At 60.1% G+C, this 24,057-nt stretch overlaps 1 protein-coding gene across 2 annotated transcripts in view; it reads right to left on the bottom strand.

Annotated features, from left to right (window-relative positions):
* Positions 1-7,870: 7,870 nt before the first annotated feature.
* Positions 7,871-24,057, bottom strand: part of LOC117653614 (somatostatin receptor type 2-like) — a 97,174-nt gene continuing 80,987 nt past the window's right edge. Inside the window, exons 3-5 of one of the 2 annotated variants that reach the window (XM_034399413.1) lie at positions 22,889-22,965; positions 10,501-10,743; positions 9,271-10,425 (exon numbers count right to left, since the gene is read on the bottom strand). In XM_034399413.1, the coding sequence (XP_034255304.1) occupies positions 9,271-10,425; positions 10,501-10,671 (1,326 nt within the window). In that variant the 5' untranslated portion in view covers positions 10,672-10,743; positions 22,889-22,965. Of the gene's footprint in view, positions 10,426-10,500; positions 10,744-22,888; positions 22,966-24,057 lie in introns of those variants that run through there. The other variant, XM_034399421.1, reaches the window with a different exon arrangement.

Genomic DNA, 24,057 nt, shown 5'->3' with positions numbered 1-24,057 from the left:
CTAACCTAGCCCTGCTAAGGCCATTCTGGCCCCATCGGAGGGAAAAAAATTTTTGCTTGGGTTGGGTCGGGTCAGGTTGGGTTAGGTTAGGTTAGGTTAAGGGCGAAATTTATTTCGCCCGGACAGCTTCCCAAGCCTGGGTTGCACTAACCTAGCCTAACCTAGCCCTGCTAAGGCCATTCTGGCCCCATCGGACGGAAAAAATTTTGCTTAGGTTGGGTCGGGTCAGGTTGGGTTAGGTTAGGTTAGGTTAGGTTAAGGCGAAATTTATTTCGCCCGGACAGGCTTCCCAAGCCTGGGTTGCACTAACCTAGCCTAACCTAGCCCTGCTAAGGCCATTCTGGCCCCATCGGACGGAAAAAATTTTGCTTAGGTTGGGTCGGGTCAGGTTGGTTTAGGTTAGGTTAGGTTAGGTTAAGGCGAAATTTATTTCGCCCGGACAGGCTTCCCAAGCCTGGGTTGCACTAACCTAGCCTAACCTAGCCCTGCTAAGGCCATTCTGGCCCCATCGGACGGAAAAAATTTTGCTTAGGTTGGGTCGGGTTGGGTTTGGGGTTAGGTTAGGTTAGGTTAGGTTAAGGCGAAATTTATTTCGCCCGGACAGGCTTCCCAAGCCTGGGTTGCACTAACCTAGCCTAACCTAGCCCTGCTAAGGCCATTCTGGCCCCATCGGACGGAAAAAATTTTGCTTAGGTTGGGTCGGGTCAGGTTGGTTAGGTTAGGTTGTTAGGTTAAGGCGAAATTTATTTCGCCCGGACAGGCTTCCCAAGCCTGGGTTGCACTAACCTAGCCTAACCTAGCCCTGCTAAGGCCATTCTGGCCCCATCGGACGGAAAAAATTTTGCTTAGGTTGGGTCGGGTCAGGTTGGGTTAGGTTAGGTTAGGTTAGGTTAAGGCGAAATTTATTTCGCCCGGACAGGCTTCCCAAGCCTGGGTTGCACTAACCTAGCCTAACCTAGCCCTGCTAAGGCCATTCTGGCCCCATCGGACGGAAAAAATTTTGCTTAGGTTGGGTCGGGTCAGGTTGGGTTAGGTTAGGTAGGTTAGGTTAAGGCGAAATTTATTTCGCCCGGACAGGCTTCCCAAGCCTGGGTTGCACTAACCTAGCCTAACCTAGCCCTGCTAAGGCCATTCTGGCCCCATCGGACGGAAAAAATTTTGCTTAGGTTGGGTCGGGTCAGGTTGGGTTAGGTTAGGTTAGGTTAAGGCGAAATTTATTTCGCCCGGACAGGCTTCCCAAGCCTGGGTTGCACTAACCTAGCCTAACCTAGCCCTGCTAAGGCCATTCTGGCCCCATCGGACGAGAAAAATTTTGCTCAGGTTGGGTCGGGTCAGGTTGGGTTAGGTTAGGTTAGGTTAGGTTAAGGCGAAATTTATTTCGCCCGGACAGGCTTCCCAAGCCTGGGTTGCACTAACCTAGCCTAACCTAGCCCTGCTAAGGCCATTCTGGCCCCATCGGACGGAAAAAATTTTGCTTAGGTTGGGTCGGGTCAGGTTGGGTTAGGTTAGGTTAGGTTAAGGCGAAATTTATTTCGCCCGGACAGGCTTCCCAAGCCTGGGTTGCACTAACCTAGCCTAACCTAGCCCTGCTAAGGCCATTCTGGCCCCATCGGACGGAAAAAATTTTGCTTAGGTTGGGTCGGGTCAGGTTGGGTTAGGTTAGGTTAGGTTAGGTTAAGGCGAAATTTATTTCGCCCGGACAGGCTTCCCAAGCCTGGGTTGCACTAACCTAGCCTAACCTAGCCCTGCTAAGGCCATTCTGGCCCCATCGGACGGAAAAAATTTTGCTTAGGTTGGGTCGGGTCAGGTTGGGTTAGGTTAGGTTAGGTTAAGGCGAAATTTATTTCGCCCGGACAGGCTTCCCAAGCCTGGGTTGCACTAACCTAGCCTAACCTAGCCCTGCTAAGGCCATTCTGGCCCCATCGGACGGAAAAATTTTTGCTGAGGTAGGGCCGGGTCAGGTTGGGTTAGGTTAGGTTAGTTAGGTTAGGTTAAGGCAAATTTATTTCGCCCGGACAGGCTTCCCAAGCCTGGGTTGCACTAACCTAGCCTAACCTAGCCCTGCTAAGGCCATTCTGGCCCCATCGGACGGAAAAAATTTTGCTTAGGTTGGGTCGGGTCAGGTTGGGTTAGGTTAGGTTAGGTTAGGTTAGGTTAAGGCGAAATTTATTTCGCCCGGACAGGCTTCCCAAGCCTGGGTTGCACTAACCTAGCCTAACCTAGCCCTGCTAAGGCCATTCTGGCCCCATCGGACGGAAAAAATTTTGCTTAGGTCGGGTCGGGTCAGGTTGGGTTAGGTTAGGTTAGGTTAAGGCGAAATTTATTTCGCCCGGACAGGCTTCCCAAGCCTGGGTTGCACTAACCTAGCCTAACCTAGCCCTGCTAAGGCCATTCTGGCCCCATCGGACGGAAAAAATTTTGCTTAGGTTGGGTCGGGTCAGGTTGGGTTAGGTTAGGTTAGGTTAGGTAAGGTTAGGTTAGGTTAGGTTGGGTTAGGTTAGGTTAGGTTAGGTTAGGTTGGGTTGGGTTAGGTTAGGTTAGGTTAGGCTAGGTTGGGTTGGGTTGGGTTAGGTTAGGTTATGTTGGGTTAGGTTAGGTTAGGTTGGGTTAGGTTAGGTTAGGTTAGGTTTGGTTAGGTTAGGATAGGTTAGGGTCAGTGCGGGGAAAAACTGGACAGGGGAAGAACTGGAAACCTCACATTTTACTTTAAATGCCGTATGGACTGGCCTGACAACTGTCATGTAATGAACCGCTGATGCCACGGAACAACTTTTGATAGTTGTTTTTCCTGTGTCTCCGGCATTTGAAGTTAAATATGGGGTGTCTAGTTCTTCACCTGTCCAGTTCTTCCCCGCCCTGACCCTAGGTTGGGGTAGAAGAGTTTAGGTTGGCTTAGGTTAGGGTAGGTTAGGTCGGGTTGATTCAACCTTATTGAACCAGAGGCTCTTCTTCTTCTTCTTCTTCTTCTTCTTCTTCTTCTTCTTCTTCTTCTTCTTCTTCTTCTTCTTCTTCCGCCACGAGGTCGAGGCGCAATGCAGCCCGCGTGATGCCCTCGTGGCGCATACCCAGGGCAGACCCAGGGCAGACCCAGGGCAGACCCAGGGCAGGGCCGACCAGGGCCACCCCAGGGCCTGGTGACTAATGGCGGGGCGCGAGGCACAAGGCAGAACTCGGTAATTAAAAGATGAGAAACTCGGCGGGCGTGCCGCTCTGCCTTTCTGCGCCGCCATGGTGCGGCGCGGTGGACTCGAAGCTGGACTCGAAGCTGGACTGAGAGTTGGACTCGAAGCTGGCCGGCTGGCTGAGTGGCCAGCTGCCGGTGCAACTTTTGGCAGTCGGATACGCACGCCGACGGCCTCCAACTCGCTCGCACAACGTCAACGACACGCGCAATGGTTTTCGGTTCCTCGAAAAAGTGTCGACTTGTCGTCGTCGTCTTTCAGTGCGTGAAGAGTGCGGGGTGGCGGAATAACGTGTTGTTAGGAGGGTAATGCGAAGAATGTGTGTGTGTGTGCGTGTGTGTGTTTTGCCGCCAATCAGAACCAGATTGGCCGTCGTAGCCGGCTAGGTGGGGCCTCGTCGTCGTGGGAGGTCCCTCCTCGTCAACGACGCAGAGAGGCAGTTTCATGCCGCCCCCTTATACGTCCACACCACTGCGTATAGGGCTGCCTGCTGCCTCCACGCTTTGATGGGAGCTGCTCTCGCCTCTGGCCGTCACCACAGCCTCTGCCCTTGCTGCCGCCTCGGCCTCGGCCTCGACCGGAAGACGCGTCCAAACTTCAAACTTGGCAAGCCAGGCCAGCTGGGGACGCTGCAAGCGGCGCATGCTGCAGCAGGCCGGCAGTCTGATCCCGAGCGGCGCCTCTGCCCCTCGCGCATCTGCGGATCTGCGAAATGAGAGCGGCAGCGACAGCGACGGGACGGCACTGTTCGGAATCAGCCTTCTGACAAACTTGCTTTTAATTACCCCTGGCGAGTGGGGTGGGGCCGGGTGGGGCGCATGCGACCAAATGCGGCGCTCGGGGACGTGTGCGAAGCCGCGAAGCCGTTGCCAAGCAAGCAACCTTAATTTACTGCCGGGCAATATTCTTTTCGGCCGGGCGTTCCGGGGAGGCTTTTCGGGGGAAAGCCGTGTTGCCAAGCACCGCTACCAAGCGACATACGCTCTCTCTCTCTCTCTCTCTCTCTCTCTCTCTCTCTCTCTCTCTCTCTCTCTCTCTCTCATACCTACACACGCTCCCCCCTCTCCCTCTCGCTCTCTCTCCCACTCTCTCCCACACATGAGGGTGCGCCGGCCGCGCCCCGCCGTGCGCCTCGGAGCTAATTACAGGCCAACCATCACGCCTTACCGCACTCAGGTCTGGCTGAGCCGAGCCAGGCCGGGCGGGGCGGGGCCGAGCTCAGCCGGGGCGGCCGTCTGAGCCGAGCCGACGCTCGCCGTGGGGCGCATGGGGCTCGGCGGGGCGCGGGGCGGCGCGGGGCTCACACACGTGCGCGTCGAACTAAGCCGTGCTGGTGCTCGGGTCCCGATTCCGGCCACCCCCTGCTGATGGCTCTGTCATCACGACGGCAGGGGCGGGGCGGGGCGGGGCGGGGCGGGCCGAGGCCCCGGAGGCCGTCACCGCGCCGACAATCCCGCGCAGTCCACAATCCACTAAATGCCGCGCCAGTGCTGCGGTGTGCGAACCCTGCTTACCCGTGTTCGACGCGGTGCTGTCGGGCGTGGCGTGCCGTGGCAGTGCCGTGGCGGAGCCACCGAGCAGAAAGCCTATCAATAATGCAGCCCTGGCAGCGCGGCACAGCTCGGGCCACAGCAATGGAAACCTTGTTGACGCAGCTGACTGCTCGAGAGTGGATTTCCGGAAGAGAGCTATCGTAGCGTGAATGGAAGAGGGGTGTGTGTGTCTGACTGTCTCTCTCCTCTCTCTCTCTCTCTCTCTCTTCTCTCTCTCTCTCTCTCTCTCTCTCTCTCTCTCTCTGGGGTGTGAGTGCGGACACACGAGCGCGCCACCTGCTCCCCCGGGACGCTCGGTCTCATTTCCACACATCTGCTCTAGTCCTCTAGTAGTGCGTCAAGTGCAGAGAGACCTCTCGTCGCTAAACGAGCGACCTCGTGCCCGAGACGCCTGCTGCTGTTAGACAGACTAGGGGGACACACTGCGAACTTTGTCCCACGCGCGTTGAAGCGACGCCGACGGGGAGTCGCCGACATCCGTCTGAGCGCGTTCACGTTCAGGTCGTCGTTGATGGGGAAGAGCATTAGGGAAATAAACAGGAAGTTGGCTTGTGTTTCCCTCTCGCTGTGTGCTGGAGACTGATTCCGATAGTGTCTTCGTCGCTCCGCCTCTCTCGCACTCATCGGGCACACCTTAGGTGCGAGAGAGACAGAGCGACTAAAATGACTCCCCGGGTCTGCTGGGCACCTCCTTGGACTGACAAGTCCTTGCTCTCCGGGGCAGCCGTCGGACGCCACAGCCCAGCGCGTTGAGGCTGTTTTCTGCCTCTGCGTTGCGAGCCTGGCGAATACCCAGAGGCACCCAGATGCTCTCACACTCCGGGATACCGGACGCCCCAGAGGGGGTACAGTACTCTTTTCCAAACGCGGTTGAGTTATGACGGCGTCTTGCCCAACAACAAGAAAAAAACGCGACGCAGAGGGCAAAAAAAACTCAGTTGGATGCTACGCCACTGCTCAGGGCAAGATCAAGCTTCGCTTTAGTTGTTAATTGAGGAAGAAAGTTCGGATGAGACCTCTCTATTTTGCTCAAGCTTTGATACCGTGGAATAAGGTTATCCAAACGTGAGAAAGCCATCTCGGGAGTGCGTGCCTCTGCGTCCGTCGTGACGCGAGCTTTCTGTGATGGACGGCGAGAGGGAGGCCAGGGCACGTCGGACCGCATCGCCCCGACAGCTCGAGTGATTAGGGAAACTATTGGCAAGTAATGTTGGCTGCCCCGGCGGGCCGGCGGCGGCCCGGGTGGGCGGGCCATTGGTAGATGATGACTCAAGTTGGTCCTCGTCCGATTCGCCGGGCCCGGGCGGCGCGGTACTGCTCGGAGGAGCGCGTGGCTGCTTTTTGACAACCCCGTCGACGTTGCCGCGCCCCGGGCCGTGCCTCCTTGCCGCCGTGCCGCCGGGCCCCGGTCGTGGCCCCATATCCCCGCCACGGTAATGCGGGGCGGAAACTCCCCCGGCCTTCCCAACCTGTCGTTAAAATTAACGAGCCTGGCGCAAGCCGGGGAAAGGGCAAAGAACTCCCAGTTTGTGTTGGATAGTTAGGAGCGGGGCGCGCTGCTCGCTGACATGACGGAAGAGCGCCCGCCGAGGGCGCGATAGGCAATCCGGCGCGCTGATCTGTTCGGCGGGCCGGCCTACCTCGCCTTGCCGGGCGCTCTCTTGACTTCAGCGGCTAGACCACAAATAAGATCCTATGCCCGGTGACTGCCATGTTTGCACTGCACAACATGACAAACCGTCCCCGACCACGCGCGGTGCGCCATTGGTTCCAGATCACCCACCTTTTGTTTTCCCCGCCGTGTCTGCCTCATTGCACCGCGTTGACACGAGTCCTGCACGCGAATTAATCTATACACTTCCGTGTCGAGCCGAGCCGCGCCGTGCAGGGCTTTGCGACAGCGTGTGGACGTATTTATGAGCGCAGCCGGACCAGTGCGACATTGTTGCAGCAGATGATGCGGAAATCGGCGGCGCGTAAAGGTCTGCATGGCGGCGTGGTGGCGCGGCCGGGCAGCCACGAGGCTCCACGAGGCGCGGCCCGGAACGACGCCGTCAACGTTGTCAACAAGCCGTCCGTCCGTCCGACTGCGGGGCACTGCGGGGCACTGCGGGGCTGCAGCGGCGGCAGGCTGCACATTAACCCCGCAAACAAAGCGCCGGCCCGCGACGTGACGGGACGCGACCCGAATCATCATGGCGCCGTTTTGCGTCAAGGTGACATCCCGGCCAGCATTACTCCGCAGAAGGCCGGAGTGGGGGACACTGAGTGCTCCAGAGCCTAGAAGCTAACAAGCAAATAACTGTGACCGAGGAGTCTAGTGGTACCACCTCGTGCTCAGTTTGAGTCTTAATTCGAGTTCAGAGCGTCGAACGTGTCCGAGCTGTCCTGACTGGTCCTGAGCCGGCGTGCGCCGGCCAGCGAGCAGTGCCGCGTCGCTCTGTCTCTCTCCCACTCGCGGGACGTTCCGCAGAGTGCGAGAGAGACAGAGCCTGGGTCAACGGGCCCGCTGCCCTCGCTCATTGCTATTCCCCGCGCCTCTGCCGCGGTGGCGGCGCGGCGGCGCGCGCTGCAGCCAATCCGAATGCATATCCAATTCACCGAGACCTCCGGCGTCTTAATCTCGCCCTGCTGGCCCTGGCGGCCGCCGCGGCTGGCGCGCCGCCGGCATGGAGGCACCTTCAGTGTTTTCAATTTATCCTTTTGGCAGCCGCCGCTGGCACCGCGCGCCGTCACCTTCCCGCTTGCCAAACGATGACGAACCGGCGCCGTTCAATATTTTGGCAGACGCGCCGCGTCTGATTTATTTATTTGCAGCGGTTCAATCTAGGGGCCCCGCCCTGGCCCGGTCTGCCGTCGGTGATCGATGGGGTACTCGGGGCAAGGTGCAGCCGTGCCGCCCCCGACAAGACATCGTTCACCGTCTAATCGAATGAAACTTTTCCCCCGGGATGACGGTGATGTTGGGCAGCGCGGAGGGCGGAGCCATGATGGCAGCGCGCTCTTGTCCATCGGACGCCCGCCAGATGAGACTGCTTACTCCTTGTCAGATAATGTCACGCTTGTTTGGTCCATCGCCGCCAAAGTTCCAAATTGGGTTACCGGGGCGAACGTTAAAAAAATAACACGTTCATCTTCATCTGGTCATGCTTAGTATTTATTTTGAAAGACAAAGTAGCACATCGTCGACAGATATTCACAAGAGACAGAGAAGGGATATGACATTAATTGCATCCTAGAGTACAAGGCAAAACTCGAGTAGGTCTGTCAAAATAAAAACACGGAACGGTCATTTGACCGGCGAGGCAAAAACTCTCAACTGCCAAAAAATCTTTCGCTACGTGCACCTTAAGTCATTTTATTTCACTTTACGGTATTTGTCTTGAACTACTCAAAAAAGGCCCATAACACCGACTTGTCACAAAATTCGCAACAGCTAAATAAGCGTAACGACACGCAACATGTTATCCTACTGCATGCAAACATCTGAGACTAGGATCCATTTGGTTTCTATTGTGGGTACCCATAAAACCCCTTGTGACTATCAAATCATTGTGGTACAATTATGAGAAATAACAAAACATAGGACACTCCGATCTCTGCAGCTAGAGACTAGCTAATGACAAACAATGTCCAGCGCACACGTGCGCAAGGAAAGAGGCCAAACCTTCGACTAGACATAAGTTAATAACAAAAGTGCGTTCAAACCTTGATATGAACGCCAAACACAAAATCAAGATTAAAGAAATTGACGACGTGGAGACCTAGACAAGCGGCTGTTCTTAAATCTATCACGACAAAACACTTCGCGTCTCGACATCCATAACCTTTGATATGGTCAGTTTAGTACAACATCATTTGAAATCCAACGAACAGGGTCAAACAGTCATTTTTCTTTCACTCACTAAATCGAAGACCACCGTCAATACACCTAAAATTAAGACGTAGTCTCTAAACACTTAGGACTTAACATGTATGCATACTTTAGCACACTAAACACACAAATATTCATTTTTTAAAGATTTGAATGAGGGCAATAAAATATCTTTGGATTTAATATAAATTACAACTTAACAAGTCTTACTACCACAGGATTCACTTAGGTAAAATTTATAAAATAATACGTCCAGTTCCAGAACTAAGTAGCCTCGCTAACGGCTTCGAAACAAAGTCGGAATGTTTTATGTTCGGTGAAACCCATTCGCGCGGGCAGCTGCCGGGACTCTGGGCTCCAAGCAATAACCGCAAAAGTATCCCGCTGCGTCCACACACCCACACACGCTCACACTCACGACGTCAGACACACATAGGCACACAGATTGGCACGTTGGCGGAGTCCGTCCGGGTCCGCCTCGAGGTGGGGCCGGCCTCGACGCGGAGCGGAGCCTCTCGACGGGCAGGGCAGGGCAGGGTCGCCTCGACGGGCAGGCCAGGCAGGCAGGCCGGCCGGCCGCAGGGTCGCCGCGGCGGTCGCTACACTGTGAGCCTCTCACTCACAGGTGGGTGACCAGCAGCTGGCGGCCCTGGGCAGTGCCCTAGAGCTGCGTGGGCTGCAGGGAGGAGGCCCGGGTGCCGTTCTTGACGGTGGTCGAGTTGGTCACCTCGCTGCTCACGTTGGAGCGCGACGTCATGGTGATGGCCGTGGTGGAGTGGTCCGCCCGGCTCACCAGCGGCCCCACCTCGCCGTCCTCGTCGTCGGGGCCGTGCAGCAGGCCCGCCGTGTTGTTCTTGGCGTTCTTGAGCGCGTTGCCGATGTTCTTGTTGGCGTCTTTCGCGCGCCCGCGCGGGTACACTGAGTTCTCCATCTGCAGCTGGGCGTTGACGTCCTTGCCCGCGGCGCACGTACACGCCTTCATGAAGCTCTTCTTGAAGTTGTCGCTGAGGAAGGCGTACAGGATGGGGTTCATGGCCGAGTTGGAGTAGCTGAGGCAGCCCGTGAAGAGGAACACGGTGACGGTGAAGCTGGTCTGGCACTGGTTGGACGGCGTGAAGATGAGCGCCACCTGCATGATCCAGTACGGCAGCCAGCACAGCACGTACACTGTGATGACGATCAGCACCATCTTGGTTACCTTGCGGTGGGTCTTCTTCTTCTCCTTGGACTTGTTCTTGGGGCCGACCGTCTTGAGCTTGCGTATCACGAGGATGTAGAAGACGAAGATGAGCACCAGGGGGATGGCGAAGCCCAGGATGAACGAGTACAGCGTGAAAGCCGTCTGGCCGCTCACGTTCTCCGACTCGGGCCACAGGATGTTGCAGCTGCTGGCCTCGTCGCGCACCATCGTGTTGGCGTACATGAACACGGGCACCATGAGCAGCGCCGACGCCGTCCACGCCGTCAGCGACACCACCTTGGAGATGAAGGGCGTCCGTATCCGCGGCGAGGAGATGGGGTGGCACACGGCCACGTACCGGTCAGCGCTCATGATGGTCAGGAAGATGGAGCTGGTGATCTGGTTGATGGACGTGGTCGTCATGTACACCTTGCACATGCTCTCGCCGAAGGGCCATCTCTCCAGCAGCATGGTGGTGAAGAGCACCGGTATGCCGATGAGGAAGCACTCGTCCGCCACGGCCAGGTTCACGATGTACATGTTGGTGACGGTCTGCATCTTGGAGAAGCGCAGCACCACGTAAATGACCAAGGTGTTTCCCAGCAGTCCCACCACACAAACCATGGCGTACATGGCCTGGAACAAGAGCCACAATTTAGAATGCGCTTGCACAAGCGAGGACTTGCGTTCGGCCAGAAACAGTGCACTCACCATGGTGAAGCGGATGAGCGCGACCCGCACGGCAGTGGGCGGTACGTCCGCGGAGCACATGGACATGTTGGGGTGCGTCATGTTCTGGTCACTGCTGTTCATGTAGTCGTGCCCCATCATGTCCGGCCCCGCCAGGATGCTGGACATGGTGGTCACCAACATGGTCGTCATGGTGGCCGTGCTGGCCGTGCTGGCCAGGCCGCGTTACGTCCGAGGCGGCGACATGGCCAAGATATGGCGGACCTGCAACAACAGCGGTGGAGCGCATCGTCAGTGTCGAGTTACTCGGCGGGGTGCAGCAGCGCGGCGCCAGCGGGGCCTGCCAGCCAGCCTGCCTGCCTGCCTGCCTGCCCGTCCGCCTGCCAGCCTGCCTGCCTGCCTGCCTGCCTGCCCGTCCGCCAGCCTGCCTGCCTGCCTGCCTGCCTGCCTGCCCGTCCGCCTGCCAGCCTGCCTGCCTGCCTGCCTGCCTGCCTGCCCGTCCGCCTGCCAGCCGGGCACTCCGGGAAACACGAGCGAAGACTCGAAGAGCGCCAGCGCCGTCCATGCAAATTAGCACAGCGAAAAATGGGGCCGGCGACCGCGGCCTGGCCATGGCCTGCCGCTTCAGCAGCCCAAGGTATGCAGCGGACTGATTCGCTCTGTCTCTCTCGCACCTACACGGGACGCCCTTCCAGTGCGACAGAGACAGACGGCAACGACTGCAGGGAAGCGCAGGGAAGGGAAAATGGAGGTCGCGGCGGAGCGGCGGTGCGTTTTGTATTCGTGCTGGCGTGGCGGGCCGTGCGTCCTGCTTGGCACGGCGGGGGCTGCGGGGGCCCTGCGCCCGAAGAGGGACGGGTCGCGTTTTCAGAGATGCGGTTCGTTTGCCATTGTCCCCTTTGCTCACGCCTCTCTCCGAGCCTCTCTCTCTCTCTCTCTCTCTCTCTCTCTCTCTCTCTCTCTCTCTCTCTCTCTCTCTCTCTCGATCTCGCGGTGGTGGCCATGAATATTGATGGTCGCGCCTCGCCCTCCCCCGTTGCCCGTTGCAGAAGCTTTTGGTATCGACACCCGATGGTGCGAAAAATAGGAAAATACGGCGAGGTGAATTCGGCGTGCGATAAACTCGACGAGGCCGCAGTTTATAGGTAAGATGTCCCGGCGGCCCGGAGGCCACTGGTTTCGTTGGGTTTAGTCAGGTTAGGTTGCAGCGCGCAGTGGAGACGTCACTGGGGTCGTATTTCACTCGCAAAGCCCGCGGCCTTGCCGCACCGGCCACCTCCGTTCATCGACTCGGCCACCGCTTATGAATAATTCAGTTTTCGGTAAGACGGATCACTTTCGAAACCTGTTGAACGCGCGGCAGGCTGGCGGCCAGCGCAGCCAGCGCAGCCAGCCGGCGTGGCGAGCTTGCACTATTTGGACTACACGGGGAAGGCGAGGCGAGCGCTCCCCGCGGCCCGATAAACCGGCCGACGGATTCCTCTCTGTCTCTCTCGCACTCGTGGCGCGACCCGTATCGGTGCGAGAGAGACAAAGCGGCGGAACAGCTGCCGCTCGGAATCAGCTTGCTGGCCGAGGTGATGGCTGGCGATGGCGGGCATGTCGAGGCAAACAAACACGGCCAAGTTATCGGCCAGCCACTCGGCCACCCCTTCCACCTGTCAGACGCAGAGCATCCCCAGGCTCGTTTCGTCGCTCTGTCTCTCTCGCACTCATGGGGCGTCGCGTACAGATGCGACAGAGACAGAGCGACGGAAGCGACTCTCGGAATCAGCCGAGTCGTCGTCCGTCGCCCTTCGGCAGTCCAGCGACAGACGGATCACCGGCGGAAGGGAAGGACCATCTGCGATACGGGGCGACAGGGCGGACCACGGTTCCGGGGATTAAACTTTCCAAGGACTGCGGATCCGCAATCGCTCTGCCGGCTCTGCCGCTGTCAGTGTCGGGCCGAGGCGGGCCAAGGGTCAGGCCGGGCCGAGGTAGGGCGGGTTAAGACGACGACCCGAGACGGGCAGGACCGCGGCGGGGTCCGCGGAGACGGCCAGCCCTTATCGACACATGTTCCATCACAGAGTAGAGACGCTGGTCGACGCGGTCTCACCCCTCCCAGTAACACGAGCAGCGTGGCGAGTTACGCTGTAGGGACTCGGGAGTCACCGACAAAAACAAAACAAAAACAATTGCATTACCGCGCACAGTAAAAAAAGATTCGCCGATTCGGTGACGTCTGGGCGCCAAAACGAGAACATTACAAGAACAGCACACCTCGAAACTGTTCTGACGGCCCTGTCGGCGACGCATGGTTATTTCGGTGGCGTCGTCCGTTCCGAGCAGCCACTACGAACGGATGCGTCACCCTCCAGCCACCGACTTTTGAATGTCGTATTAACTGTGAAATGGAACATTACAGTCCAGTGGGCTGTCAGTAATCATTCGCGTGATCTCAAGCGTAACATTGCCGGCGGGCACCGACAAGATAGCACAGACACTCAAAAACTTAGTCTCCGTCGTGGTCATGCCTAACCTCTCTGGCGGACACCACACGGACCATGCAGTCACCTTTTGGCACGGACACATCGCACAGACATAGCAAAACACACGCAGCCCAGACGATCGCAGCTTGATTATGGCTTGCGGCGGCACGCCCTTACCACAGCTCCGATCGTGGTTTGTCCCATGTATAGCGATCCAAACGACCGGGTCGACGCCTTTGACAGTGGACAGTGTACGTCTGCCACCAGTATGTGTAAGGCTGCTGTGGCGGAGGGCCTGCACTGCAGCAGCCCTGCCTTGCAGCAGCCCTGCCCTGCTGGGGAAATTACGGCCAGACTGGTCCAGCCGGAAAGGAATACCAATGTGTATGTAGACTACACTGCGCGCGATAGCGACTACTTGACCCTCCCGCACCATGCGGCGCACCCTGTGTCACACTCACACACACACATACGAGCACAACACACACACACACACACACACACACGCGCACATACACGCAAACACACACACACACACACACACGCACGCACACCAGACGCATCGCTCAGCCATGGTTATGGCTTGGCTGGCGTTTGCCCAGCTGTCCATTCCACCACGTCTCCCTGATGCGCGTGGATTTGCTCCGCATTAGATAAATAACGGCGATAGCACCAACAGACGGGGTGGGCCGGCTGCATCACCACCACCACTACCACCACCACCACTACCACCACCACCACCACTACCACCACCACCACCACTACCACCACCAACACCACCACTACACCACAACCACCACCGCCAGCCTTGGCGGGTGAGGACCAACGTTCATGTAGTGACAAGGGGTCGAGGCTCGGGGGCCATTCATCCAATGCACAGATTGAAAGGCTTATAGATTCGTCGCACGCTCGCTATCCCTCTCGGCGTAACTCTCTGCCCTTCTCTCTCTCTTTCTCTCTCTCTCTCACACACACACACGCACACACCACAGAGCCCCTGGAGGAACTAATTAAGGCTGCGCGGTGTTTGTCTGAAAGTTGATCGGTGGCAGTCGTTGAGGCTGGAGGCGCTGGAGGCGGTGGAGGCGGTGTACTATGGCAGTGCAACGGAACACTGACTCCTCTCTCCTAATCGCCCGGAGTGCTTTTCACAAAACAATCACCTTCCGGGGTGTTTTCCACTCAAGGGTGTACCCGACGAAGAGGGGGAACTTGCCCTCCTCGGCAGCCGGTCGCAAAAGGGGGAGGGGGATGGCGGCTTTGAAAAGAATTATTATTGTTATTATTATTATTTTTGGGCCAGGCCGCCTCTGTTCCGGCGGCCTCGACGGTCCGAGACAACGAGACGACGGTGGCCCTGTTGTTCCAGGCTGGCGACGCGGAGACGCGGCCGATGCGACGGACGGGCCGCGACGCCCGGGACGGTCGGGACGGCTCCCCAGCGCGCCACTTTGTTCTTTTGTCTTTCTGCCGAATAAGTGTGCTGCCGGGGGGGAGGTTATTTGAATGGAGCCATAGTGCGTCGCCAGACAACACAATGCCCAGACGGACGGCACTGTAGTCCGGGGAGGGGAGGGGAGGGGAGTGCACCTCCTGACACTGCTACCACCACTAACTCGTCAGCGTCCATTGTTATGACAAATGCTACCATTTTTCAGAAGGGTCTATTTTGTACCGGGGCATCGCTGATGTGGCCTTCACCAAAGGGGACGCCCACCTACCGCGACCCGTTCTGATGGACTCTTTCACCCGTTTTAGCGCTCCCTTTGCCAGAAGGTGATGAAATGAGCATTCCGATTTGAAACAGTATTTAAAGTTCTAGAGTCAAGGCCGAGAATTTCAGTATCAGCATCAGCAGCGGCACGAACGAAAGCCAAGAGAGAGATTATATTTTCGGCTTCCTTAGACGAACCCACCAAGTTCCTTTCCGCACCTAGACGTCGACGATTTGGCGCGTCGGGGCGGCCACCTCGCCTCACACCACCCCGCCCCACCCCACCCCGCCCCGCAGACGTCCTAATTGATGGAGGGGAAGCCCGGGCGGCTAGAAACTAAAGGAGGGAGGAAAAAAAGAGCACCACCACGGAACCGCCGCCGCCGCCGGTGTTTGAACCTGCGACGCGCGGCTTAGCGGCGGACACGCAAATGGGGAGGGAGGGGGCGGTCATTATGAAGCTGCAGCTCGCCCTGCTGCAGCCCGGCCGGCCATCTCGTCCGGCATCGGTTCTGATAAAGGCGACCAGTCGCGCTGCCGTGGCCACTGCAAGCCGCGCACTTTATTAGGGTAGGGCGGCTTGGGGTGGGTGGGGTGATATTGGATGCGCCCCGCCCCGGGAGGCTGTGTTCAAACCGGCGGGTACCGCCCCGCCCCGCCCCGCCCCGCCCCGCCCCGCCCCACCCCGCCTCCTTGCCAGGTGCCGCGGCGTGCTGAGCAGGTCCTAGCCGTAATAGGGCAGAAGGGAGGAATCCGGGCCGGCAGACTGATTCCGAGAGTCCGTTCTCGTCGCTCTGTCTCTGTCGCACTCGTGGGGCATCCCGTGTTGGTGCGCGAGGGACAGAGCGACGAAAACGACTCTCGGAATCAGTCTGCGGGCTCGCCGCCGTGCCGCCGGCGTACAGTGCGGCCCAGATTATAGGGCGTCGTCCGGAGATAGCGCCAATGAGATCTGTGCCTTTTGGCGCTCCGGCCGCACCACGCCGTGCCGTGCCGTGCCAAGCCGGCCGAGCCACTGCAGCCGCCTAAGTCGATTATCTGAGTATCGGGCGCGCGCCGCGCTCCGGCGAGACGGCGAGACGGCGTTCGGCTCGGCGCGGTCCTCGGCGCGGTCTTGGTGAGCCCGCCGCCCCGTGGCGACGAGCAGCACTCCGCCGGGACTCCCGGTCCGTCGGGGAGACACTTGACGCGACGCGCGGAACGCGCTCCCAGATTTGCTGGCGAGAATAATACGCACTGGAAAAAAGGCACAGGAGCGGTGTTGGATGGGGGTGGCGCGCAGGGAGGGGGGGGGGAGGGGGTTAAATGGAATGAAAAGATAACAAAACGGCCTTCCACAACAGATGGGACGTCCGTTGCGAGAGCCGCAAGAAGTAGAAGGCCGCGCGGCTGTTTCGCCAAAGGATAATGGGAAAGGACGCGGGGCGAACGTCCCCTTTCTGCCCGATTTCCACGCGTCACGAGCGGGGCGCGCGGAGCAGGCGGAGCAGGCGGAGGCTGATGGCGAGCGTCACGGCGAGCCTCGCGCCGCGTCGTGTGTTTTTTCTGTCGGGAGAAAGGAGGAGGAACGGCAAGCCGCGGCAAGCGGTGGCGTTGCAAGGACGCGCGCTGACCGCGTTGTTGATGTGTTGCTCCTTGCGTTCCCACGGCCGCCACTTATTCGGCCCGGGGCCAATTGGAGGGGGACGGTAGGGGGGCACGCCCGGGCCGGCCGGGCCGTAGAGGGCCATCCATCCTGAGCAGCCGGCAAAGAAACACTTGTGCGCTGCCGCCCTGCCTCGTGCCACTCACAGGCGTAGGCCGGCGAGCTGGGCGTGCCAGGGGCGCCGGGGGCCCACTGGCCAGTGAGGGGTCCGCCCGGGGCCGTACTCAAAAGACTGCTCGCCTCCTGCGGGTGGAGCGGAGTGAAGCAGGGCAGGGCGGGGCGGGGCGGGTGGTGGCCACACCACACGGCTAATGGCCCAGACGATGTTGCTGCCAAAGTACAACGGAATGGCGAGGCGCCAGGGGAGGCCTGTAACTCTCGCCCCGCCCCGCCCCGGCCACTTCGCACGCCCCCACTCCCGAGGGCGACACCTCTCAGCGGAACGCCAAGGACTCGGTCAAGGCAGCAGCAAGGCAGCAGCGAGGCAGCAGCGAGGCCCCGGAAAATCAAGCGGCCGGATAATGTCATGGCCAGAGCCTCGGCCAGAGCCTCCACTGCCTCCGGGCTCCAGGCGGCGGCACTGCCTTGTTCGGGCACCTCCGGGGGGCGGCGGTCCGTCATCCGGCTGGCGCGCGCCGCCTCCGGGAGAGCTTCGTCTTGGTCAGCGTCCTGACGGGTACTAATTGGAACGCCGTCGAGGAAACGAGCCCCACTGAATAACCCGCCGTTCCGAAGCGAGGCGAGGCGCCGGCCAGTAGCGCCGGGCCGAGCGCCGGGCACACTGCGCCCAGTGGCCGGCGGCCTCGCCAGCGGCCCCGTCATGTTTCCTCATCGCCGAGGTCACCCTCCCGCCCGTCCGTCCGTCTGGCCGGCCGCCGAACGCACCGCCCGGCACCGCCCCTCCCTCGGGCTGGTCGCTGCCGGTTCCGGGTAAAATAAAACATAATGGACAGGGTGAGGGTGAGCTAGCCAGGGACCGGATGGCGACAGGTCCCCCACCCCGCCCTTGCGGGGACACACACACGCGCGGATGCACACACACACACACACACACACACACGACCGAGGGTTTATGGTAGCCTTCGACGCGCCGACGGCTCGCGTATTGAAGCAACGGGAAACAAATCAATCCCGGCAGGTGCGCGTCGAGCGTGCGGCGTGGCCTCCGGCAGGTAGACGCCCCGGAACCCGCAGTCAGTCGGCCCCGCCCACGGCGCCCACGGCGCGCACTGCCGGGAGGAATTCGCCGGCATTCTCTGGTGCATGTCGTGGAGGAGATCGAGCAGCACCAGCTCCTCGAGGCATTCCTGGAGCCCGGAGCACCGCCCTCGCGGTGGAGTGCGGCAGTGCTGCAGCGCGGCGCCGGGGGGTGGGGAGGGGGCTCGTCCCGGAAGGGCGGCCAACTTGATTATGCCGGGCACCTCATCGGGCTGCTCGAGCACTAGGCACACAGAGTGCGCGCCGGAGCACCGCGAGCACCCCGGGCACTGCGAGCGCTGCCAGCGCCACCTAAAGGTGACCTTAGGCATTAGCGTGCACAAATACACGCTTCCGGTGGCAACCACGCCCCGCCCCGCCAGAAAGAGCGCGCCAGCCACTTGCCACGCGGTGTCATTAATCATGGAAACGAATGAATAATGATGCACGCGGCCGGGGGGCGCGCGTCGGCGGCGCGGTGACACCGGCGGGGCGGCGGGGGCGGCCTGCCTGCGCGATACCAGACGGTTCCTCTCGGTTGGCGCCGTCGGCCGGGGACACCGTCGGCGGTCGGCGACCGACACCGTCGTCGTTGTTGTCGTCGATCGACACCGTCGGGGCGCGCACACTGTAAGCGAGCGCCCGCGGAAACCGCGGTAGGCCAGCCCGCACGACGCGCCCGCGCGCGGATTGCCTACCCGGCCGCCGCAAGGCGTTATGCGCGCGCGCTCTCTCTCCCGTCCTTGTTATTATTGTTGTTGTTTGTTGTTGTTGTTGTTCCCCCGCAAAGCCGCTTTGCACCATGGTGCACGTGACGGGGCTGGCCCGGGCTGGCCCGTCGGGGGAGGGAAGGGTGCTGCGAGTGCACTCGTCGTGTTTCAGAGTGCTGCCGCCGTTGGTTGCAGGTGCCATCAGGCGCACGCCCGGCCGCGCCCGGCAACGCCAGGCCGAGCAATCGGTTGCCATGGCAACGGGCCTGGCCGGCCGGCCTCATCATCGCCGCCCTGATGGCCCGTAATAAGTCCAGACAATGTCATTACAGTGGCGCGGCAGCGCGGCAGCAGCGGCCACTGCCGGCTTGGCACTGCTGCATGAACCGAGTCAAGCTCTTAATTAACTGATGACGCCTCCGCGCTATTTCTCAGCTGCTCTTTTTTTCTGTCTCTCTCCGTCTCTCCTCCAGCCGAGGCTCCAGGCTCCGACAGTGCAGCGGGGCGGCCTCGCCAGTCGTAAACCTGGACGCGGTGCGCGGATCGGGCGGCGGGGACGATTCATCCAGGGTGGCGGCGCGCGGCGGCGCGCGGGGAGGGGGCGGTCGACGACCCCGGCAGTACCGGCAGCACCCTCGGCGAGGCGGACGAAGGCCGAGGCCCTCTACTCCACTCCACTCCGCCGGGCAGGGCAGGCAGGACGAAGCGGCACGGGAATTATCACAGTCGTTACCGAAAACTTGAGCTGCTTTCGCCGACGGCAACGTTTCCCGGCGGCCAGGGCGCGCGCCGCCGCGCCGTCAGCCATACGGACGGCCGTGCTGACGGCCGCGAGGTGGTGGTGGTTGTCATCGTGGCGGTCGTCACGGTCGTCACCGTGGTGGTCATCATCATGGTGGTCGTCATCGAGGTGGTCGTCACCGTGATACCGTCATCGTGGTGGTCGTCATCGTGGTCGTTATCGCGCTCCTCGAGACCACAAGTAATTAAAACGCAGTGATTGGCGTCTTCTCGTCGCCGCATCCGATCGGTTCCATTTTCATGAGAACCTAAATGGATTTGGCGCGGCTCGGACGCTAAGTAGACCGGGGGAAGGGGGAGAGGGAGGGTGGGGAGGCAAACCAGGCCAAACTTTGGACGCGGGGGTTTCCGGGACGGGCTGTCCGAGGTCCGCAGTCCGGTCGGCCGGCCCCAGGGGAGACAACACGTCGTTCTGTACCGAATTCGGTGCGAGAAGCAGCGAAGCGGCGCCGCCTTTGGTTCTCTGTCTTTCTTGCTAGGAAAGGGAAGACAAACACTCAGGGGATGACGCGCCCAGCCGGCCAGCCAGTCGGCCAGCCAGCCGGCGACACGACAATACGGACTCAAACTGGAGCAGACACGAGATGGAGCCAACTCTGACGGTCGTCGGGGAGGGTATCCGGTAAATCGTCCGTTTCCCCCGGAGCGTGCTTCCGACCTCCCGGCATGTTCCGACGGGGGTAGGCAGGCCCGGAGATACGAGGCCGCGCGGGTCGCGCAGTCCAGCACGGCCCAGCCCGCACGGGCTGCAGCTTCAAAACTGCACCTGCCGGATGGTTGCGGCGTGGCGGCGGCATCGCGCATGGCGGGTGTGAGAAAAGCCCCACTAGCCTCCTAGTTCGACCAGTTTATTGAGAAAATTCCCGCATGCATTTATACATGGGAGGGATGGTACGCTCCAAGGCGAGCGCCAGAGTCGGTACACTCGAAGAGCGGCCTGATTTTCACCAGTGTAGCAGCAGCAGGCTCGCTCGCTGATCAGCTAAAGCGATCCGTGAAAACAATATTGCGCTTTTCGGCTTGGCACACACACCTCGCTGGCTTTTCATTTTGTCGAATCTCATTTTCCGGGAACTTCCCTCATCATCGATGAAAGACCTTGGGGGATTGGCTTGGCGTAGCGTGGCACGACGAGGCGAGCCAGGCCCCGGAAGTATCATTAATTAGCCGGACGGTGTTTGGTTTATCAGTTGGAGTGCCCGAGGTGTTTCGCAACGAGCCATGTCGCAAGCTGCTGCTGGTACACTGCGAAGGGGGAGTCGGGGGCTCTTTCGGCACGTTTGTCGCATCGGAAGGCTCCATTTCCTGTCGGCCATTGACTCAGTCAAGGAGACAACCTCGTCCGCCTCTCTGCGGACAATGGCCATCAAGGCGAGGGAGCCAGGCCGAGGGCCAGGCCGACCAGGGTCGAGGAGGACAGCAGACTGACTCCGAGAGTCGTTTTCGTCGCTCTGTCTCTCTCACACCGATACGGGACGCCTCATGAGTGCGAGAGAGACAAAGCGACAAGGACTCTCAGTCTGCAGTGGCGATGCGAGACGCGGATGTACTCGCCAATAAACTTAAATTGCGACGATCATCGCTAAAAACGCGCGTCGATTCGCCACAAGCGGACCGATTCAGTCGCCGTCTCTCTCGCGCCCCTCCGTACAACGCGCCGGGAGCGCGAGGGAGCGCGGAAAGCACCGCTCGGTCCACAACCAATGGGCATTCTGTGCGCCGCCCGACGGTGCTGCCGGAGTACGCGCGCGCTGGCCGTACGCTTTGTCCCCACGCACACAGACACACGCAGACACACACGCGCGCGCGCGCGAACACAGGCGCGTACGATTGGCCGCCCCGCGCACGCATTTGCGTGCATATTGGTGTTTACCGGTGTGGCCGTCCGTAGATATGAGCGCGACTTGCCACCGAGGGTCCATTCCGCCCCGCCGCCATGACCCCCTCCTCCTCCTACTCCTCCTCCTCTGGCTCCGACCGGGACGCGCAGGCTCCCATTACGGCACCGCCATGTCTGCATCGCCACGGGGACGGCCTTTATAAACCAACAGCAGCGCCTGTCTGTCTGTCTGTCTGTCTGTCTGTCTACAGCCCCATCAACGTAGTTTCAAATACTCCACGACTACAATACTACACTGTCCGTCTGGCCTTTAGCGTTCTATCGTAACCTGGCGAGGAAACACCACCGCCGATTTGACAGCTTGACATCCCATGCGGGAAGTAAAGCAGGAAAAAGGGTTCCCCTCCCCGAACGCCGGCCGCGACGGCAACCCGAACGGACCTGGTGCAGCTGCTGTCTTACGCAACCGAAGGGATTTGCATTTCCATTTACGTCTTAGGCCACGCCACGCCACGCCGCGCCACGCCACGCCGCGCCGCGCCACGCCGCGCCGAAGCCGAAATGTCAGCAGTGTGCCGGGACGCGGTGGAATAATTGGGAACGCGCTCACTCGACGACGACGACGACGAAGTACTGGGTCTCCTTGCTTGCCAACACGGGCTGCTTCTTCGAATTCACTCGCAGCGCGATTCGTTCGAGCTGCCGCTTCCAATTCCTGGAATCGCCATTGTTCATGGGACGCGAACGCGCGTGCACCCTCACGCACACACATACCAGAGAGGGAGCAAACATGCGATGCACACAGCGCAGCACGGTCGAGGCGAGGCCGGCGCGGCGGGGCAGTGGCACCTCAAACAGGGCCTCAAAGGCCTGCCTGTTGGCCGCGACGCGACGCCCCTGGCCTGGCTGCCCGGCCTGGCGGAAGTCAATAACGCAGCGCGAACCGAGGCGCGAACAGATGCCAGGACAGCGTGTCCGCCGTGTTGACGGGGCGCTCCGTGTTCGGGGAAGACGGGGCGGGGCGAAAGAGAGGGGCGCTTCGGGTGGTGCGGCCCCCCGGAGAGGCCGTGCCTCATGGAATGGCGATGAAACAAAAACAAGCAGCCGAGGCCGTGGTAGTGGCGGTGTTTTCAAAACGGATTAGCGCGATGGATCCCGCCAGCCGAGAGGATCGAGCGATTCCCCAGCGACCCCATCTCCGGCCTCTTCCCCTCCACGCCCACGAGGCCTTGCCAGGGCTTGCGAGGCCCAGAAGTGTGTCTGCTCGGAATGGCGCGTGGGGCCTCGGCGGCCTCGGCCACGCTCTGCCCGGCCCCACGCGCCGAGGTTGGCACACTCGCGGGGTCTCTTTCGCCTTCGGCTGGCAAGGGGAAAAGGCCAAGGCCTTCAGTGTCCGAGGCCGTGAGGGTCCGAGGCAGTGAGGATTAGAGGCCGTGAGGGTCCGAGGAAGTGAGGATCCGAGGCCGTGAGGGTCCGAGGCCGTAAGGGTCCGAGAGTGTGAGGGTTCGAGGCCGTGAGGGTCCGCGGCCGTGAGGGTCCGCGGCAGTGAGGGTCCGAGGCCGTAAGGGTCCGAGGCCGTGAGGGTCCGAGGCCATGAGGGTCCGGGGCCATGGGGCGCTGAGACCGTGGCCTGGATCGCATCTACGGCGCGGGAGCGGGTCCGGAAGCAACCGCTACGGTAGCTGCACCATTACATGTAATTTCACGGTGAGACAGGCAGCCGCGGGCCGCTTCTACGTACCAGTTCGCGGCAGCAAACTCAAAAACTTTCTTTTTGTCCACGCGGCTCGCTTGCCACGCGCGCGTCTCGAAATAACTTTTGAGGAGAGGAGGACGCGGACGCAGGAAGTGGACTGCAGCGGCACTTTTTTCGATACTTCAGCTGTATAATGAAAACAATGGGGAGCGATAGATCGGCTCCAACCTAATACACAGACACACAGACACAAACACACACACACACACACATTGAGAAAAGGGTGGACAGGAGATAGAAACAAATCTACGTGCGTACACACATACACTCACCTGGAGTTTTGGCGTGTCGAGTCGGCGCTGCTGGGCTGCGGCCGCACGTTACTGCTCGGTCGTCGAAACTCGCTCGCCTGGAACACGCGAAAGCCAATACCTATATAAAATGAAATCCGTGGACAACTTTTAAACGAGTTCGCCTCCGTCAGCAACAGTGGCAGCAGCGCCGCGTGAGACCGGCTTGGGCGTAGGTTTGGCAGTTTCATTTGCGCTGCATTGCTCGTGCATGCTCGTGCAGAGTCGTGAGTCGTTATCGTCGCTCTGTCTCTCTCGCACCTACACGGGGCGTGCCGTGTAGGTGCGAGAGAGACAGAGCGACGAAAACGACTCTCAGTCTAGGCCGCGTCAGAGGCACGCCTGTGAGGCGAAATGCATTCCTGGAGAGAAGCTATCCGCGGAACCACCGTGGGCCTTCTGGCCCCTCTGCCCTTATGACGTCACTTTCGCTAGTGGTCCGGCTGGGGCCGCCCCGCCCCGTTCCCGAGGTGTGACTGTGACCTCGCTGGAATGCCGAGCAATAAAGGGCGGCCGTCTGGAGCGATGCTGGAGCGATGCTGGAGCGATGCTGGAGCGATGCTGGAGAAGGCTGGACCAGGCTAAAGCGCTCTGGAACGGTCGAAGCGGCTGCTGGACCGCACTGGAGCGAGCGGGAGCGGACAAGACGACACTCTATGATATTTTGAAGAAACCCGGTAGCCACGACAAAACTAAGTTCCGGCAAACACCAGTAATCGGATAAAATCACAATGCACCGTTGGTGAAATTGAAACAACTACTCTTGAAGGCCTTTACGCCCTTTTGAAGCTTATACCACGACTGTTCCCCCTTAGTTTTCCCAGTGTGCAGGGGGGCGAGCCGCGCGAAAAGGACGACGACTGCAGCGCGACTCGGCTGGCCCAAACACCCCCGCCCCGCCACAAATTGGGACTGTTATTGATAAAAACGTTTATCACGAATGGGAGGAGAAAGCGAGGGAAAGGAATGGATAGGGCACAGCGCACTGTGGGGCCCTGGACGGGCCAGCCGGGGCCGCCGGCGCGCCGAACAAACAATAGGACGGAGCACTGTGCCTCACCGACCCACCGACAGGGCCAATGTCTGCGTGAGAGTGAGAGAGACAGAGAGGGCGAAAGTGAAAGAGCGAGACGGCCCGGCGGCGTGGGGTA

The sequence above is a fragment of the Thrips palmi genome, unplaced genomic scaffold (assembly GCF_012932325.1).
Source record: "Thrips palmi isolate BJ-2018 unplaced genomic scaffold, TpBJ-2018v1 HiC_scaffold_10, whole genome shotgun sequence".
Lineage (NCBI taxonomy): Eukaryota > Metazoa > Arthropoda > Insecta > Thysanoptera > Thripidae > Thrips > Thrips palmi.
This window is presented reverse-complemented; position numbering and strand designations above follow the sequence as displayed.